The 17653-nt window shown below is 40.1% G+C and overlaps 2 protein-coding genes across 2 annotated transcripts; one reads left to right on the top strand and one right to left on the bottom strand.

Moving 5' to 3' along the window:
• Positions 1-291: 291 nt before the first annotated feature.
• rb1 (retinoblastoma 1) lies at positions 292-17000 on the top strand. Its single transcript, XM_061055454.1, has 26 exons — positions 292-429; positions 1023-1126; positions 1385-1519; positions 1611-1649; positions 1761-1810; positions 2023-2133; positions 2456-2601; positions 2712-2789; positions 3574-3683; positions 3766-3843; positions 4701-4788; positions 4885-5001; positions 5099-5155; positions 5448-5479; positions 5628-5704; positions 5853-6073; positions 13563-13678; positions 13940-14094; positions 14374-14519; positions 14607-14711; positions 14846-14959; positions 15063-15211; positions 15335-15365; positions 15474-15616; positions 15739-15785; positions 15890-17000. Exons 1-26 carry the CDS (start codon positions 367-369, stop codon positions 15952-15954), a joined length of 2577 nt encoding a protein of 858 aa, XP_060911437.1. The 5' UTR covers positions 292-366; the 3' UTR covers positions 15955-17000.
• LOC132988213 (lysophosphatidic acid receptor 6-like) lies at positions 10285-12404 on the bottom strand. The gene has a single exon (XM_061055457.1). The coding sequence runs from the start codon at positions 12046-12048 to the stop codon at positions 10921-10923; it is 1128 nt and encodes a 375-aa protein (XP_060911440.1). The 5' UTR covers positions 12049-12404; the 3' UTR covers positions 10285-10920.
• Positions 17001-17653: the final 653 nt, after the last annotated feature.

Here is a 17653-nt window from a genome sequence, read left to right as displayed (position 1 = left end):
CGTATTTTCACGTGCAATTTGCAGAAGCATATCTAGAGTCATAGGAAGTTTACTCTGTAGTCTATTATTCAGTGAGTCTGTGCTAGTGTTGTTCTCCAGCCAGGCCTGTATTAAGAGCTAATATCTCTTCACATTAACGTCATTCAACCCTAAGAAATGGCCACTATATACCAAAAGGTGTAACATGAGCTTTAAAGCTGTTGACTTCTCCACAGGGGGTCTGTAGTAATCACTGCAGCATGTTTTGGATTTACTGTAACTGTTTTTGTGCTGTCCATGATCATCTTTTTTTGTCTTTCATTCTCTAGACACAAAGACAAGGATACTGAGTTTGTCAGCCTGTGTAAAGGTCTTCATGTAACAGACATGGTGTGTGAACAAGCCTGGAAGCTGTGGAAGACTGTTCAAGACACCATGGAAGAAGTCGCAGTATGTGTTTGTCTTGTGTGTGTGTGTGTGTGTGTTACAGGCTGAATGTGATCTTGTTGGCTGTCTTGTTCAAGTGTGTTATTAACTCGCATTGTTTGGTTGAAGACTGTCTAATAATAGAAGGAGGCAGCTCAGTTCACTCAGTTTGGTCAGAAGAAAAAGTCCACTCCGGCATCAGGCTGTAACTATTTAATGAAAATGTTGTCACGCCAAATAAATGTCATTGTCTAAACACTTACTGATGGCTTTCTTCAGATAAAGGATCTTTAGTCGAACATGTAAAGTGTGTTGCTCAGTCAGTCGCCTTTCAAGCAGAAGCCGAGGTCAGAGACAAAAGTTGACTTTTATGAAAATATAGTCCCAGATTTTTAACTCCAGAAAGGTGCATCGTACTAGGCACCCACGGGTCTTGTGTGAGAAGTTGCATCCTTGAGATTGAATGGTAACTTCAAAATGACATCATATCTGTATTTAACACGTTTGCCGATGTGGCACACTGTGTCAGTGAAGCTCTAGCCGTTGGACAAAGGTCAGGGTTAGAATGTTTTCTCTAAGATTCATATGTAGTTTTTTAAATTTACATTTCATTTCAGGACAGTCAGAAAAGGCTGTGGGGGGCATGTCTGTTTGTTTCGGCTACAGACATGGATGTCTCCTGTTTCACTGTAACGCAGGTCCTGAAAGCAGTCAATCTGAAGTAAGTATTGACTTTGAAGTCACAGTGCGTGATGTCGTGTTATTATCATGTGCTCCTTATCACTCACAGTGTATCTTTGTTATCCACAATAACCTGTGATGTAGCACTCATTCTTACTGCCTGACGTAAAAACCTATCAAGTGTCCTTTTTACTTTCATGTTCTAAATCCCAGACAGTGGAAGAATGTTACATGTTAACAATTTTAAGTTTCATGCATTTGATTTGATCTCTCACCCACATTCATATGATTTTTGCAGTGTGAAACAGTTTGTCGCTCTGGTGAGGAAGTTGGATGTGAACTTGGATACTATAAGCACCAAGGTGAATTCAGCTCTCTTGCGCCTGGAGAACAAGTATGATGTGACCCTGGCTCTCTACCAGAGGTTTGAGAAGTGAGTGATCACATGAATTCAGATTCAGTGCTAGACGCGTGTAGAATTATTTTGGGTAAAGTTGTTACTCTAAATACTTCTTTTGTTTCAGAACATGCAAGAAAATATTTGCTTTGGTCACGGATGAACAGTAAGTTGGACATTAAATCACCATATAAGTGAAATGTCCTTATCACCCTTCTTTTTTGTTATCTTCATGTGGTGAAGGTGCATGATTAATGGTTCACTGTCCCTTTTCAAGGGAGAGGGAGACCATGCGGAGCTGTTGGACAATGTTTCTTCTGGCCAAAGGTAGATTATTAGGATAGAGCTGGAAACACACTTCATAGAATAGCATTATTGTGTTCCCATCTTCTTCCGCTCATCCTCCTCTCATGCTCTTTTAAGGGCTCTGATTTAATTGTAAAAATGAATCTTCTTATTGTCACGGTTGTGTTGTTGTCAGTCCACAGCAATAGTGTTATGGCGTTGCTTCTCATGTTCTGCATCTCTGCTGTCTGCAGGAAGGGCCTTACAGGTGGAAGATGACCTGGTCATATCGTTCCAGCTGCTGCTTTGTACTCTGGAGTTGTGCATCAAGCGCTGCCCTCCAGAGCTTCTGCAGCCTCTTTACAGTAAGCTTCATTAGATATACTCGTTTAGCCTCTCTGTTTCTTTAATAAGCCTTTATTACTGAATAGAATAGAATAGAATATATCTTTATTGTCACTGCTATGTGGGGGCTGTGTGCATCATCAGTTGATCTTTTTTGCTTTAATGTAGGAGAGAATTATTCTCTCAAAGAATTTGTGATGATGGGGGTTAGAGCAACAGGACGGTAGGCATTCAGCTTGATTTTCTTTGGGATAGGGACGTTTTCAATGTTCTCTCTGACAGGATACTTTGTTTATGAGTATCATTAAGACATCAAACAACTTCAATGTTTTCTCCCCTCAGAATCAGCTATCAGCAAAGTTCAGAGCCCCCCAACACGGACATCTCGTCGCAACCAGAGCAAAGCCAAATCACGACCTGCAGAACCAGAGGTGGATCTGCAGCTTCTGAAAACCTTGTGCGACGAGAATGAATGCAACACAGAAGAGGTCTGAGCCCCCGTCTCTGTACACTTCCTACAGTCATATTATAAACATATTTCAATCCCCTTCTGCTCTGTGAGTATTTGGTTTCAATTGCCTTGTAATTGTCTTTGTAGGTGAAGAATGTATACCAGACGAGTTTCTCAGCCTTCCTGGACTCACTGGATCTATCCAAATCTCCAGATTTTCCTCAGGTAGGGAGGGATTTTTTTTTTTACTACATCTGCTCTTCTCCCACTGTATTAGTTATCCCTTCCTGCTTGCTGTTGTCATTGGTGAATGTTTTAGTGTGCGACAGCTGTCAGGTGTTCTCTTTGCCGCTTAGACATGTTTGTTTTTAAATACACGGTGTCAGGAAAATGTGTACTCAAGCAGGGGACCATTTGTTAGTGTTTCAGGGTAGTATATGGCAGAGGCAGGTATGAAAACAAAAGAGACAGGATGCTACTGTTTGCTGACAACATCACACTCCTCTGAAGAAGAACACAGGACATATTTGTTTAACTGTTCAATTTCCCCCTGTACTCTACAAGGCTCTCATATACCTTATGTGTATGTCTCCCCTTATTGATCTCAGCTATGAGAGGCCTGGGTACATCGTAAACAAACACCACATCTGAGCTCTCTTAATCTATGTAGCAGTACAAGGAATAGTTTGCCTCCTGCAAATCCTACAAAGGGAAAACACCCTCTTACAGTAGTACAGGGTGCATTTCATTTTCACCTCAAATATAGAGCTGGTAACATAATGTACAATGCTAACGTACTCGTTCATAAAGGAACCATATTTTAATCTACATGTATATTTAAGCACAAAGCACCTTTGGCTTAATTAAATATAGAATTTAATGGTAGAATCAATGCATTGCAGATGTTTTATTAACAATGTGCAGAAGTAAGTGCAGTTTATGAAACAGGGATGCTCTTTACTTTTGTTATTTTACTTTGAGTAAGTTCATCCTTTAATTTCCACCACAGGTGTCTGACCTAAACCAACAGTATGAAGAGCACTACCTCAAGAGCCGAGACTTTGACGGACGGCTGTTTTTCGACGGGGATGAGACTGTTCTCATGCCTAAAGTGGAGATGTAATTTATTTTCTCTTCTAAGGTTTTGATTGTTTAAATGTCATGTTAAATATAGTGTTTAATAATCCCCACCTGAATTCAGATCACAGGTGGAGAGAACGCCAAAGAAGAACTTTCCAGATGAAGACGCTGGAATCATCCCTCCCCAGACTCCCATCAGGTGAGCACTTAGCAGTCACTAGCCGACTCTATATTGTTTATCCCAAGGTGAAGGACATGAGTAGTGAGAAGCAGTGTTGGTTCTCAGCAGCATCTGTTTGAATGTTTGTGCAGTTAAAACAAACAGTATTGGCTGTTTAGCTATCAATGTGTGATTTTGGAGTGACTAATGTGAATATTTAAAAAAGTTTAGGGCTGAAAATCAAATCAAAAAACTACAGTGTAACATATCCCAATTCAAAATAACATCTTAAAACGTGCAGACATATCCACTAAATATATTTAGGAGAGTGGTCCTATACATTTTTTTTATTGTTCTATTTTAAATACTTTATTAATCCCTGAGGGAAATTCTTGTTTACACTCTGTTATTGGACAGACATGCTTCTCATACACACAGGCCCTAAATACACACACATGCAAAAACAGGACGTGTGGACATGCATTAGAGGAGAGATGTCAGAGTAGGGCTACACAGGGAGCACACCAGAGCTGTTGGGGGTTAGGTGCCTTGCTCAAGCGCACCTCGGCTGGCACATCTCCAGCTACCAGACCAACTCCCATATGTGGTCCGCCCCGGGACTTGAACTGGCGACCCTCCGGTTCCCAACCCAGTCCCTATAAACTGAGCTACTGCCGGCCCCTAAAGCAGGATCAACTACAAATTAACGCAAAAAGCTTACAAGATAATAAATTGTACAAATATGTATAGCATTATCTTTAAAATGTTTAAAAGTCCAAGCTTAAACTTTTCAAATGTTTGTAGCACCCAAACATGGGGAAACCAAACATTACAGATTGTTCTGGTTATTACAGTATGTCTTACAGCTCTGTCTGGTTTTTTTTTTTTTTCATCAGAGCTGCCATGACTTCCATTAAACAACTGAGAGGTGACCTCACCTGCAGTGGGGACCAGCCATCTACTAACCTTGCTACATATTTCAAAGTGGGTGAAGTCAACTTTTGGCTCAAATTAAAATGCTTCATGGAAGGGCTTCTTTGACCTTTTATTGAACTTGTTTTTTTTTCCCCATGTCAACAGAATTGCACTGTGGACCCAACGCAGGGCGTGCTGAAGCGTTTGGAGGTACTTGGTCTGACATTCAGCCAGAGGTTCGGTCAGGCAGTCGGCCCGCGCTGTGTCGTACTCGGCAGGCAGGTATGGAATCCACCCAGGAAGATGATGAACAACGATGACAATACGTGATAAACTGAAATTAATTGAATGACTTTCTTCTCTGACTTTTGCCCTTCAGAGATTTACCCTCGGTGTCAGACTGTATTACAAAATCATGGAGGCAATGCTGAAATCGGTACTTTTCCTTTTTTCCCCAATAATTGAACACTGTCTTGGTTTTTCCCCTTAGTGGATCAGGTTAATGCAGTTCCCAGGGTAGAGATGTATCTCAAAAAACAACAATTCATGTTCTGCATTCAGACATTTTTCTTTCACTCTTCAAACATTTGTTTACATAAACCATGTAGATAGGCCCCAACTTGCATGATCTGTAGTTTACATAGTGTCACGAGTCCCTAACATTCATGTCGTTTTTGTGTTCTTAAATTCATCACTTACTGGTATGTATTTATTTATTTATTTTGTAGGAAGAGAAACGACTGTCGGTGCAAAATTTCAGGTATGTGCTTTTTCAGGTTTTTTCATTTATCAATGGGAAATATGAACTCGTTTGTTATTTGTTTGTATTCACATATGTATGATTTTTTTTTTTTTTACGTTCTATTTTATTTTGAAACCTACTGTATTCTGTTTGATTTTCATTTCAGTAAACTCCTCAATGACTCTACATTTCACACCTCACTTGTGGCCTGTGCTCTGGAAGTAGTTATGGCGACTTATGGAGGTGTGTCCCACATTTTGTCTCATGTTACTTACAGATGCAGTGGCATATTAAATCTGAGGCAACTATTAGTATTAAGTTGTACTGGTATTTGTGTTGTCGATCTGATACAGGTTTTCAGTATGTTTTTTTTTTTGCTTTTTGTGATCAGAGAGCAGTTTTAAGACGGGAGGATACAACCTTGATGGTTGTGAAGCGGCTGAAACAGACATGTGTTTCCCCTGGATACTGGATGTGGTCAACCTCCCAGCCTTTGACTTCTACAAAGTTATCGAGAGCTTCATCAAGGCCGACCCCACCCTGAGCAAAGATATTGTCAAGCATCTGGAGATCTGCGAGAACCTCATCATGGAGAGGATCGCATGGAGGACGGTCAGTTTAGTCTCCTATCATTTCTAATGTATGCTAGTTATTATGTCACCGCACACTCATTACATACAACACAAGACAGATAGTGCTGTGAAATAAGCTTTATATAGCATTACATACACATTAGAAGAAAAACGTTCCTGTAGATTATTTAGACTACTTTTAAAATTCATTGCATTTCACACACACATTAGAGTCCTGACAAAAATATCTGAATTGAAATAAATGCTTCTATGTATAGCACTGAACCTCAGACTGCTTCATGTGTTACCACTGCTGTGGGCTTACGTGAACATATTGAACCTTTTCAATGAATGTAAATGATGTCTCAAACACACACCATGCTCTAACTTCGAAGAAATGTACACAGTATGAGGAATACTTTTAGTCTATTTTATGACAGGTACATTATAGTGCTGTAGTTTCTGTAAGGTATGGTTACATCGTTCCCTTTATTTTTTTTATAGAAAAGCTTTCTGTCACTGGGTCAAATTATCTGTGTCAATGGCTGCTCTCTCTGTGCACCAGGCTGCTGGAAAAATAGTAGATGAGTGGGTTGAGGCAGCAGTTAGAGCTTGCTAGAGATAGCACCACAGGGTGCAAAGCCCTGGTCACCTTGGCAAGACCACAATGTGGCAGCAGCCCCACATGTGTGAGTGTGTATCCCAGGAGGTTAATATGATAAGGGACAAAGCAGAGCAGGAAGACACCCAGCACACGGTAAATAAGTCTTAGCGTGTGTTGCCGGCTGTGGCGCTTGCTGCGGGAGCGGTGTCTTGGCTGGCGGAGCACACTCAGCACTCGGCAGTAGCTGTAAAGAAGAACCACTGTTGGCAGCAGAAATGACCCACACACTAAGCAAAGAGCTACCAGGATGATGGTGCGGTGGCGGTGAGAGGACGGATCCAGCAGGCAGGGCTGATGTTGTTGAGCAGCTGCATAGCGCAGCAGAGGCAGACCTATACTCAGCCCCAGCACCAGGCACCAGATTCCCCCACTCAGCAGCTGTGCAACAAGCTGTCTGCTATGCATAGTCACCAGCGGGTGCACTACAGCTAAGTAACGGTCCACAGCAATGCACACCAGGAAGAAGATGCCTCCATACAGGCTGATGTATTTGGGAATGAAGGTGAGGTAGCAGTAAGTTATTCCAGGAGTCCAGCTGAAGGGGTCTTTAGCCTTCTGGTTGTAGTAGTAGATTCTTAGAGGCAGAGAGATTACAAAGAACATGTCAGCAGCAGACAAGCTGACCATGTAAATGGCGGTGCTGCTCATTGCGCAGGAAGACTGACGCAGTCTGTGCAGAGCTAGGCTGTTCGTTACTAACCCCAGCAGGAAGATGACACTGTAAGACACTTGATAGAAGGTGAAGCGGTAGCTGGTGTCTACCGTGCAGTTAGACAGAAGTGAGAATGGCATTTCTGGCTCATCTGTAGTATTCCACAGCTCCATGTTCGAAAATGATTTTCTGCTCCAACACTTTAACTCACTTCAGAAGGTTCTGCTGGTGTAGTTAAACCTGTGACAAGTCAAAATTTAATAAACCCCTAAAGTCTGCTGTTTTATGGATGTAAATATACGGCGGCGACATGAATACACTACGTGAGCTAACACAGGTAAATTAATATTTGATATGCAAGACGACAATGAGACGCATTCTGACAATAAAGTTTAACTGCCAATTCCTGCTCCCATAAAGTAAGCACACATTTGGTTTCATTACAGGCAGTGGGGAAAAATAAAGATCTGACTTTGTAATACCATCACCCTGCAGTAAATACTTAGCAACGCTCATAATATTTAATTGACATATTCATAGTTCATTTACATAAAATGATGGCAGTAGTTTTAAGTGTATAAGCAAATATTTGGTCAGATATCTTTTCAGTCAGAGCGTCTCATAGTGAGCATTCTTTCTTTTATGTAAAACGTACCATCACGATTCAGAACTTCTTTGTCCGTAATATTTTTTCTTTTGAAATTTAGTCTTTTGAAAAACTCCACATATTCAAGACACAAAATTAATCTCTACATGAATTTATTAAACACTGATCACCTTCCAATTTAAACTTTCAAAAAGTTTTCTTTCAATCTCAGAGAAAGCATTTAATGAAACTATATTATTTTCTATAACAAATTTTGGATTTTCTATAGTCCTACTCAAATTGAATCTCCTTTTTGCAGAAATACTGAGTCCTGTATCATAATTCAGATACGATGTCTGATGAGTCCGTTACTCTGGCATTGATCTGAATGCAATCCTGAGGAACTGATTGACAATCCATAATCCTAATATCACGTAGTGTTCCTACGAGCACAATCGTTGTAAACGCAGCAAATAAATAAACAACACTCACCAGTATCAGGATGTCATCGATTCAGTGACCCTTTGATGAAGACATTTATCCGGTCAGCTGGTGTTCGGCAGCAGGATCAATGTTAGGATGCTGTGATGACACGCCTACCCCCACACACAGGTTAAATTCTCCCTCTCTCTCTCTCTTACTCTCTATCCCCTTCTACTCCCTCCCTCACTCCTCGTCTTCACACACCTTTGTTTTCAACCTCTTTGAAAATAAATACTGATACCTAGTTAGGGTTGAGTCTCCTTATCTGGTTTTTAACATTTACTTTGTCTGAATCGTGTCATCAGTTCAGAAATTATGTCACAGATTTTTTCATTACGTCTGATCCCTTTATGGCTGCCAGTTATAAACCTGCATGTGATTGGAGTTACCGGTAATTGTTAACTTTATTTGTTAGCCACCAACAATGCACATAAACAAGGGGTTGTAATTGGACATCGGTGTATCTGTGTCCTTGTAGAAAACCTTTGTACAGGTGCTTTTGAGGAGGGACGATCAGGGGTATGCCGCAGTCTATGGCTGTTAGAGCCCAAGAGAGATCATGAAATAATTTTCTTTTATATGCAGACGTAAAGTTAAAGCCTCTTCACTATGTAAGTTGTGTAAAATGATTGTTTTGGCACCTTGAATGCACATCGTTTTTCTTTCATATTGATCATATTAGATGTAAGGTTCAAAAGGCATGTAGTAAGACTTAGCTACACTGTTTAGCTCTGGTGAGACAATTTCAATTACCGTTAAGTAGGAATATAATGTACAAACAAAGGACACAAGTCTTTATCTAATGCAAATAAAATATACACCTCACAGTCATGTTATGAATGACGTGACAACTGAGACAGAGTTGGTGGTGAGGGGTAAGAGTTTCACTATTTATTCAATAAATCCTAATGGCACGAGCAAAATTATGTTCTATTGTCTGATATCCACATTATTTTTAATAATCACTAGTTTTAAAGCGGTATGTAGTATTAAATGATAAAAGGCTATATTTTTATGATTTCATTTTGGATTAATCAGATGCCTTTTTTTTAACAGAATCAATTATCCATTTTAGTCAATCAATCTTTTTATTGTTATCTCAAGACATAGAGACCAGGTCCAGACCTTATTCTAATATTATTTGCAAATGTAAGTATCTGCTTTCTGGGTGGAATTATATTTGTTTGCCATAAATAAGAATAGCAAGTCCAAACGTGGCAAAATCAGACATGAGAAACTTTCAATAGTCTTTTAGCTTACGCTTTCTGTCTCTATTCTGCATTATTTGCCATTTCTTTTTCAGTAACCTCCACTGTGCTCTATTTAGTAAATGTACCTTTCTCTCCGGAGGCATGTTGTCGCTCGCCTGCTTTGTTTCACAACCCTTCCCATTATTGAGCAGTGAGGATGAGTGAACTGATCTCAGTGCAGACCCTTAGGCTAAGCCTCGCAACAAGAATGCAGTAGCGCTCGGTCTTGCAGCACGGCTTTTTTTTAAACAAGAAAGAACAAATATTTCACTTGCATTCCAGCTGCTCTGTTTTCCATTTACAAAGAGTTGAGCTTTAGATTTTCTTATGAGTAAGCGTGTTAACAAATCGACATATCTTCATTTTTTCTGTTCTTATAGAGTTTAACACCTACTTGATGAGGCACTGTTCACTTGTTGTTGGCCGTTGCTACAAAGCTGTCAAATATATACCATACCTGGAGTCTACATTTTAAAACAGATTGACTAATTCAATAAGTGTGTGGCAGTGGCCAACTGCGACTTACAGGTCTTGACAAATCATTTGCTTGCACTCACAGACGGTGAAATAGGAATGACTAATACCTTACGATGTCAAATATTTCACAACACCCCAGTTTATCAAACAAGTAGAGAATCATTTTTATTAGCTTTCAGTAAAACAAATAAAAGCTGTTATAGAGCACACCGCTCTATAAAGTGCTTAAAAGCCTTAGTGAGGCCACAGTTGTTTTCAAATGGAACATAAAAGAACATAAGAAGAGTTTAATACTGGATGAGCGTTGCTACAGCAGTATTTTCCCTAAAGGAGAATCTGCTCGGGGGGGAAAAAGTCTACATATACAACATCAGCTCATACTTATCTGCAGCACCATGTTCCTGACTATGGAATAAACACCATCATTATTTTCACTTCGACATTACTATCTCGTATCTTTATAGAATTAATACTCCTTTTACATCCAAGATGTAAATTGCCGTCCTTTTTTAAGGGTACCTATGCTGCAAAACACAGTTTAAAAATGTCTTGTCTAAAACTTTCCCCTTCTTTATTGATTGGAGGGATCAGCCTCTTAAGTCCCAGTCTAAAGTCTTTGTGGCGTCCAGTAGACGAGAGTGTGACTCCTTAGTAACCATTATGTTTGTGTGTTATGATCTCCAAGGCCACTCTTCTTCCACCTGCGTCCTCCAATACAAATCGAGTATTACCAGCAATACTCACTGAATTATTCATCACATTACATAGTAGATGTTCAGACAGTCGACTCATTGTCAAACATTTCAGGTCTCTGGGACCTCAGGTTCAGGCTTTTGAGTGTAGTGCTTGGACTGCTCTGCGAGCTGTCTATTTGCAGCCTGTCGAATAGCCTGGCACCGTTGTGCCACACTTTGGTCTTGCGTTTGATGGAGCTCTGAATGGTCTCTGAGGTAAAGTAGTAAATAACTGGATCAAAACAGCAGTTGGTCACGGCTATGCACAAAGCGATTGGGTAGATGGTTCTAACCACATCTTCTGCATCACACCCCTTTAATATATTGGAGCGGACCAGGGCATAGAATATGAGATTGACATTGTAGGGAATGAAACAAAAGCAGAAGAGGAGCAGATGCACAATAATCATCCTCAGGATTTTGGTTTTGTTGAGGTTACCTCCACGGCTGATGGCTTGGGGTTTCCCTAAAGTCCGTAGCACCATGGCCGAGCAGGAGACATTGAGCAGCAGAGGAATGATGAAGCCAACAGTCTCGATAAACACCACCACCTTCGACAGCTCGGCCTTCCACTGCTTTTTGGAGTAGTTTTCAAAGCAGTAGTGTGCAGAGGAGTTGGCATTTTTGGGTGAAGTGGTATCCAAAAGGAACCCAGTGGTTATCCCTCCAGAAAGAACCAACACCCACACTGTACAGCAGGCCAGTTTGGCATTCCTCTTTGTACGAATAGTCTGGGACCTGAATGGGTGCACTATGGCCAAGAAACGGTCAACACTGATGCAGGTGAGGAAGAGGATGCTGCTATACATGTTGATGTAGAAGAGGGCAACAGATATCTTGCAGAGCACACTTCCGAACAGCCATTCACGTTGAACAAAGTATACAATCCGAAACGGCAGGCTGAGAACAAAGAGAGAGTCTGAAACAACGAGGTTCATCATGTATGTCGTGGTCTCATTCCGCAGCTTCAGTGTACAGCCAAAAATGTACACAGCCACCATGTTGAAGAACAGTCCTATTACAAAGACCACACTGAAAACAGAGCTATACAGAGGGTACTTGAAGTCATCACTTTTGTTGCAATTCATGTGATTTTGGTTGACGCCCGTAAGGCTCATTAGTTGAGTGCTATTAGACATGTTTAGATCTGCATGAAAAGCTTCAAACATTTAAAAAAAAATCCAAAAGTTATCCTCAGTCTGATGCATTAAAATCCAAGTTTGTTAGACAAGCCTTGTGCTACAGGCAGGGAGCATTTACCTGTAGTAGTATCCAAACTCGCGCTGATGTTTCTGTAAGTGCAGCTGTCCTACAGTTTCAGTAATTCCAGAGTTAAGGGAGCTTTTGAGTCTCTTCCCTTTTTCTCTCACGGATGAATGTTGCAATGTTTGTCCCTCGTAGAGAGGAGTCATGTGCCTCTGTTCAGCTGTGAGCCGCCGAGTAGTTCTTCCCTTCTCTCGCTCTCCTGTCTGTCCCTGCAGCAGCCTAAGGGGGCACAACTCTCCTTTCTCTTAACCCCAAAGCAGGTGTGAAGTCAGAGGCTCCACCACAAAGAGCTGTTGAAACAGAGGGAGGGAGGAGCCTAAACCTGGGCCAAAGTCCTTCTATTGCTGGCTCTTTTTTTGCACTGAATGAGACCCTGATACCCTGTGTGATGTGGTCCATCACATTTTTTTCTTTTTGTTTTCAAACTCAAATCAAGGGGCTTTCTTAGTAATCGTTTTAGATGTGTTGAGATCAGCCTCCTAAAAGCAATGTGTGTTTTCAGCAGGAGACTGAATTTTCTCCCTGCTAACACAGTATACAGCATAGCGTCATACCTACTCAATGCATTGCTTATAATGAAAACACTAAACCAGAGCAATAATACATTGAAGCGTTGGTATCAATAAGTAGTTCAATATCAAGTGTACTTTTGAAATGTGTGTGTGGTGTCAGCCGGGCGTGGCATGCATGTCCTGACGAATGTTCTCTCAGCAAGTCTGTACCTGCAGTTACTGTAAACTGCTGAGTAGTAAATCACACCCACTTGCTCGAATGATCTCAAGGCAGATTTTTTTTAGTTTTTTGTCTTGGTGGTTTGCGTGTTGAATGAGTGTAGGTAGCTGTGGTGTCTAGATGCTACACATTTTAAACCAAATGATTATTTAGTCTCTGTTAAATGGGACTTCTTTTATTATCATTTCTATCAGTTAGGTATGTTCCAGGGTGTGTCCTTGGGTCAACACAAAGCAGGAACAAATGTGTTATCTGTCTTTAGTTACAAATTAGCCTTTGGGGTTATTGTGTAAAATGTCATTATGAATCTTTTCCTGATCACGTTGATATTTATTAACTTCCAAACTTTCAACTTATTTATTTGATAGGGTACACTACAGTGTAAACATCAAAATAAAGTATGTTTCCTCATAACGCCCTGATTCTGTCTGAGGGTTCTTCATGCCAACAAAAAGCCGAGGTTGCATTATCTGAGAGGAGAACAAACGATGGTTCCTCTGGTTAGAGTGTGGGAATTGAAATGTCAGGTTTGTTTCACAGATCCAACACACTGCTTTCTAGAGCTGCAATTTTCCTATAATGTCCAAATATTGAACTGATATGAAGTAAACTATTTATTTTTTTTCAGTTTAAAACATACCAGTTTTCGTTAAATGTAAAAAAATGTATGTTAATGTCTTTGCAGGGCTGCCCGCTGTTTGAGCTGCTGAAACAGGAGCATGATGGCGGAGCAGCAGAGCAGGTGGAGACTCCAGCCAGCTTTAGCCAACCATTGCAGCACAACCACACTGCAGCTGACCTGTAAGTCTGCCATCCCACAATCTATCTGTCTTTTTATGAGTTGCTGGTCTAAGACTGTAAAACCGTTACTGCTGTTGAAAAAAAACACTGTGAGTCATAAGTGCAGAGATTGCATCATAATATTGAAAAAGAAAAAACAAATCTGTTAAATTCCATGACTAATACTTCCTACGAGCCTTTCTGTCTGTAGCTTGAACCTCTTCTTACCTTATTGTAAACCTTCTGGTCGTGGTATGATGGATTTAATCATTGTCTTTGCAGATATCTGTCTCCCATGCGGCCGGGTCTTCGTGTCCTGCCTCCTGAGTTCTCGGCCACAACCAGCTCTCAGACGTCCTCTCAGCCTCCGACCCAGCCTGCTGGTCAGACTCCAAGACTCCCAAAGTCCAACTCCCTCAGCCTCTTTTATAAAAAATGTAAGCTCTCATTCAAGCACTCACACTTCGTTGGTGTAATTTACACATCAAGTTATTCTGGTTAACTTCTGTAAGACACTGCCATGTTCCAAACTCTTATTCATTACACTCACCTTATTGGTCACAACTGATAAATAATTACATGGTATACATTTGAGGATAGTTTTTTTTTTTTTTTTTTCTCCCCTTAGAACCCATATCATTTAGTTTTTCATCAGTAACATGATTTCATTGTGCTTATCTCTTAGTCTGACACTTGATGGTTTCTTCCCTCCGTAGTGTACCGCCTGGCCTACTTACGGCTGAAGATGCTCTGCTCCTACCTGCTGTCCTCCCACCCTGAACTGGAGCCCATCATATGGACCCTGTTCCAGCACACTCTGCAGCACGAGCACGAGCTGATGAGAGACCGCCACCTCGACCAGGTTACAAGAGAAAAAAGGCTGCTCCCTCTTTAATTTACTCATTCATTCTCCTGATCCCTCTCTAACTAATTCATGTGGTTGTTATAGCTGATGATGTCCGCCATGTACGCCATATGTAAAGTGAAGAGCGTTGATCTCCGCTTCAAGACCATCGTCACAGCGTACAAGAACATGCCCAACACCAATCAAGAGGTGATTCTGTTTGATATGAATACCTCTTTCATCTTCAAAGCAGTATTTTTGCCGATTCAAACTTTTAATGATGAACAATGACATTTAAAGGATTTTTAATTTGTACAATCTTTGTGTCATATTGTTTATTGCAGACCTTTAAGCATGTGTTGATCTCTGAGGGCCATTATGACTCCATCATCGTCTTCTACAATCAAGTGTTCATGCAAAAGTTGAAAACCAACATCCTGCAGTATGCATCTACCAGGGTGAGGCACATAAAAAATAAATGTGAATGTGGTTAACAAATTCACGGATGGGTTAAAATGTGTATTTTGATTCTCTCTCATTGCTGGTGCTTTGTTTCTGCAGCCACCCACCCTCTCTCCGATCCCACAAATTCCACGCAGCCCCTATAAGTTCCCCAACTCGCCCCTGCGTGTGCCTGGAAGCAACAACGTGTACATCTCCCCTATGAAGAGCTCCCGCATGTCCCCGGGTATCATGACTCCTCGCTCCAGGTATTTTCATAGAATCATTTTTTTTCTCTAATATTTTGACCAAAATGGCCGTTCAGGGCTTCTTTAATTTTGAAGAAAATATCTGCTCATACATTTTTCTCATCCGTCTGTTTGTATTTGCAGAATGCTGGTATCAATCGGTGAATCTTTTGGGGTAGGCACTCTTGTTTTGCAGAATACCAGAAGGATCATCTCATTCTAACAACTGGAATGGTGATTATTATATCTAGATTCACTTATTTTTTTCTGTTTTCATCCTCAGCTGTCCAACAGGTTCCAGAAGATCAACCAGATGGTAAACAGCAGCGATCGCTCCTTTAAGAGGACTCTGGACCTCGGCTCCACTCCGAAACCTCTGAAGAGGTTACGCTTCGACGTGGACGGACAAGATGAAGCTGATGGCAGGTTGGTCACCACTGGTGCTATGTTCTTTTAAACTGTACATCATAGACACTTAAACACAGCACTTTTTGAAGCATGTGTTTGTACATCGAAAAGAAGTTCACCTCATGTTTTTCCTTTGACAGCAAATCTGGAGGAGACTCGACGCTGATCCAGAAGCTCGCAGAAATGAGTAAGTCAACAGCATTTTAGATTCAGCTCTCTTTTTGCCTTTTTATATTAAAAGTTAGTCTCCCTCGTGTTTTGTATTTTTATACCTTGTTTTGTTTCATTCAGGCTCCACTCGCAGTCGCATGCAGGAGCAGAAGATGAAGGAGGATGCAGAATCCAGGAAGGAGTGACTCTAAAAGCTACTGAGCTGACTTGCACTGTTAGTCGCAACGTGAAACATGAGTTTCTGTGTACATTTAGAATTGAATTTTAGTTTTTATTTAACTTTGTCTACGAGGAGTGATATGTGAATATAGAGGACTTTCTCCTCTCTTTTGTTCATGCTTTAACGGAGTGTTTTAACTGAATAATGATTGACAGTGAATGTCATTTCAATTTTGACTTGTTGAATTTTGACGTTTGGTTTTAGGAGTGATATTAACTTTGTGGGTGTTATAAGATTTTTTTTTTTTTCACAATAGCAAAAATGTTGAATTGTCAAGAGCATTGTTCAGATATTGATTATCTTGAAAAAAAAAATGGGTACGTCTATGTGCTATCAGGACCTTCACATGTTGACCTTCTTTTTGACAGACTCGTGTCCATGTTTCCAAGGTTTGAATCATGATGAGACATTTGTGTTAAATCATGATTATTTCCCTCAAAGGATTAGCTGCCAGCCTCAGAGGGAAATCATTCTGTCTTTTTTAATGCAGTGGTTTTACTTTTAAAGTGAGTGTGTGTTGGGGAATCTCCACACGATCTGAGGTTCATTTTTTGTCTGTGCCAAACGATAGAAGCTACAAAACGATCAAACGTCCCTGCAACAAAATCCTGCATGATTTACACTCAGCTTCACTTCTTGCATTTTGAATACCTTAAAGGATTCCTTCACAGGTCATGCTTTTGTTTGAAGTATTGGTTTACATTAACTTGAGTTTTACTTGGCAATGAAAAAAGCTAGACATCATATGCAAACACCCTTTATGTATCTCAACTGAAACAATATTTTTATATGTCTGCCAGTCATATCTTTCAAATACCATGCTAGTAAATGTTACATTTTTTTATGATGTTTTTTTAGTATTCAGAGAAAAGTGTGTGGGGGCATAGCAACTGTAATACAGCACATAAAGCAAATTCATATTTGGACTTTACTCGCAAATCTGGATGGAGAAAAAAAATCCTAGAAATGTCAATAATCTGACTTTTTAAATAAAATTGTGTTAATATTGTACTTTATTGATATAGTTGTTTGAAGGTGTAGTAAATATTTCTTTTAAAAATATTTTTTTGAATTGGTACTTTTTTTTGTAGTCTTTAAAACATTTAGATATTTTCAATTTTGGTTTTCAGTTGCCATGACTACCCTACCTAACAGTTTTAGTGAATAACAAGCATAGAATAGCCTTTGTTTAATTGATTATAGTGTTGTTTTTTATTTTCTGAGAGATCTATTTTTGTTGTTACACTAATGTGTGCAGGGTTTTTGTGTATGCTCCTTCTTGACACATGTCACAGGAAGACTTGTGGCGAGAAACACTGTTTTTGCTTGTTGATTACGAAAAGGCAACAAGTTAAAACCCAGTTCCTCTTTCTCAGGAATTGCGTGCCGTAATTTTCTACTTGCTTGTACAGATTCTGTTGTCGGTGGTCCCATTTCCCAGAAGCATTAATGGTAAGATTATCTCTAGATCCATTTTAGGATTCCTTAGGCTACATTTGAAGCTTTAATACAGTTCAAGATAATTTATTATTGGACCCATATACATAACAGTATTTCACCAGTCATCATAAATCAATAAAAAAAATACATTTTGAAAATAGATTTTGGAAATGTAAAGTTTTCAGTCTGTGTTTTTTTTATTTCCTGTTTATTCAAATGTACTG

This window comes from Labrus mixtus, chromosome 14 (assembly GCF_963584025.1).
Source record: "Labrus mixtus chromosome 14, fLabMix1.1, whole genome shotgun sequence".
Lineage (NCBI taxonomy): Eukaryota > Metazoa > Chordata > Actinopteri > Labriformes > Labridae > Labrus > Labrus mixtus.
The sequence above is the reverse complement of the archived record's forward strand: the minus strand, read 5'-3'. Positions and strand labels throughout refer to the sequence as shown.

Coding starts and splice junctions, on each gene's coding strand:
- rb1 (XM_061055454.1), top strand. CDS start 367: ATGGTGTGTGAACAAGCCTGGAAGCTGTGGAAGACTGTTCAAGACACC. Junction 5,480..5,627: donor CTGTCGGTGCAAAATTTCAG/GTATGTGCTTTT, acceptor TTTTCATTTCAG/TAAACTCCTCAATGACTCTA. Junction 15,617..15,738: donor CAAGATGAAGCTGATGGCAG/GTTGGTCACCAC, acceptor TTCCTTTGACAG/CAAATCTGGAGGAGACTCGA.
- LOC132988213 (XM_061055457.1), bottom strand. CDS start 12,048: ATGTTTGAAGCTTTTCATGCAGATCTAAACATGTCTAATAGCACTCAA.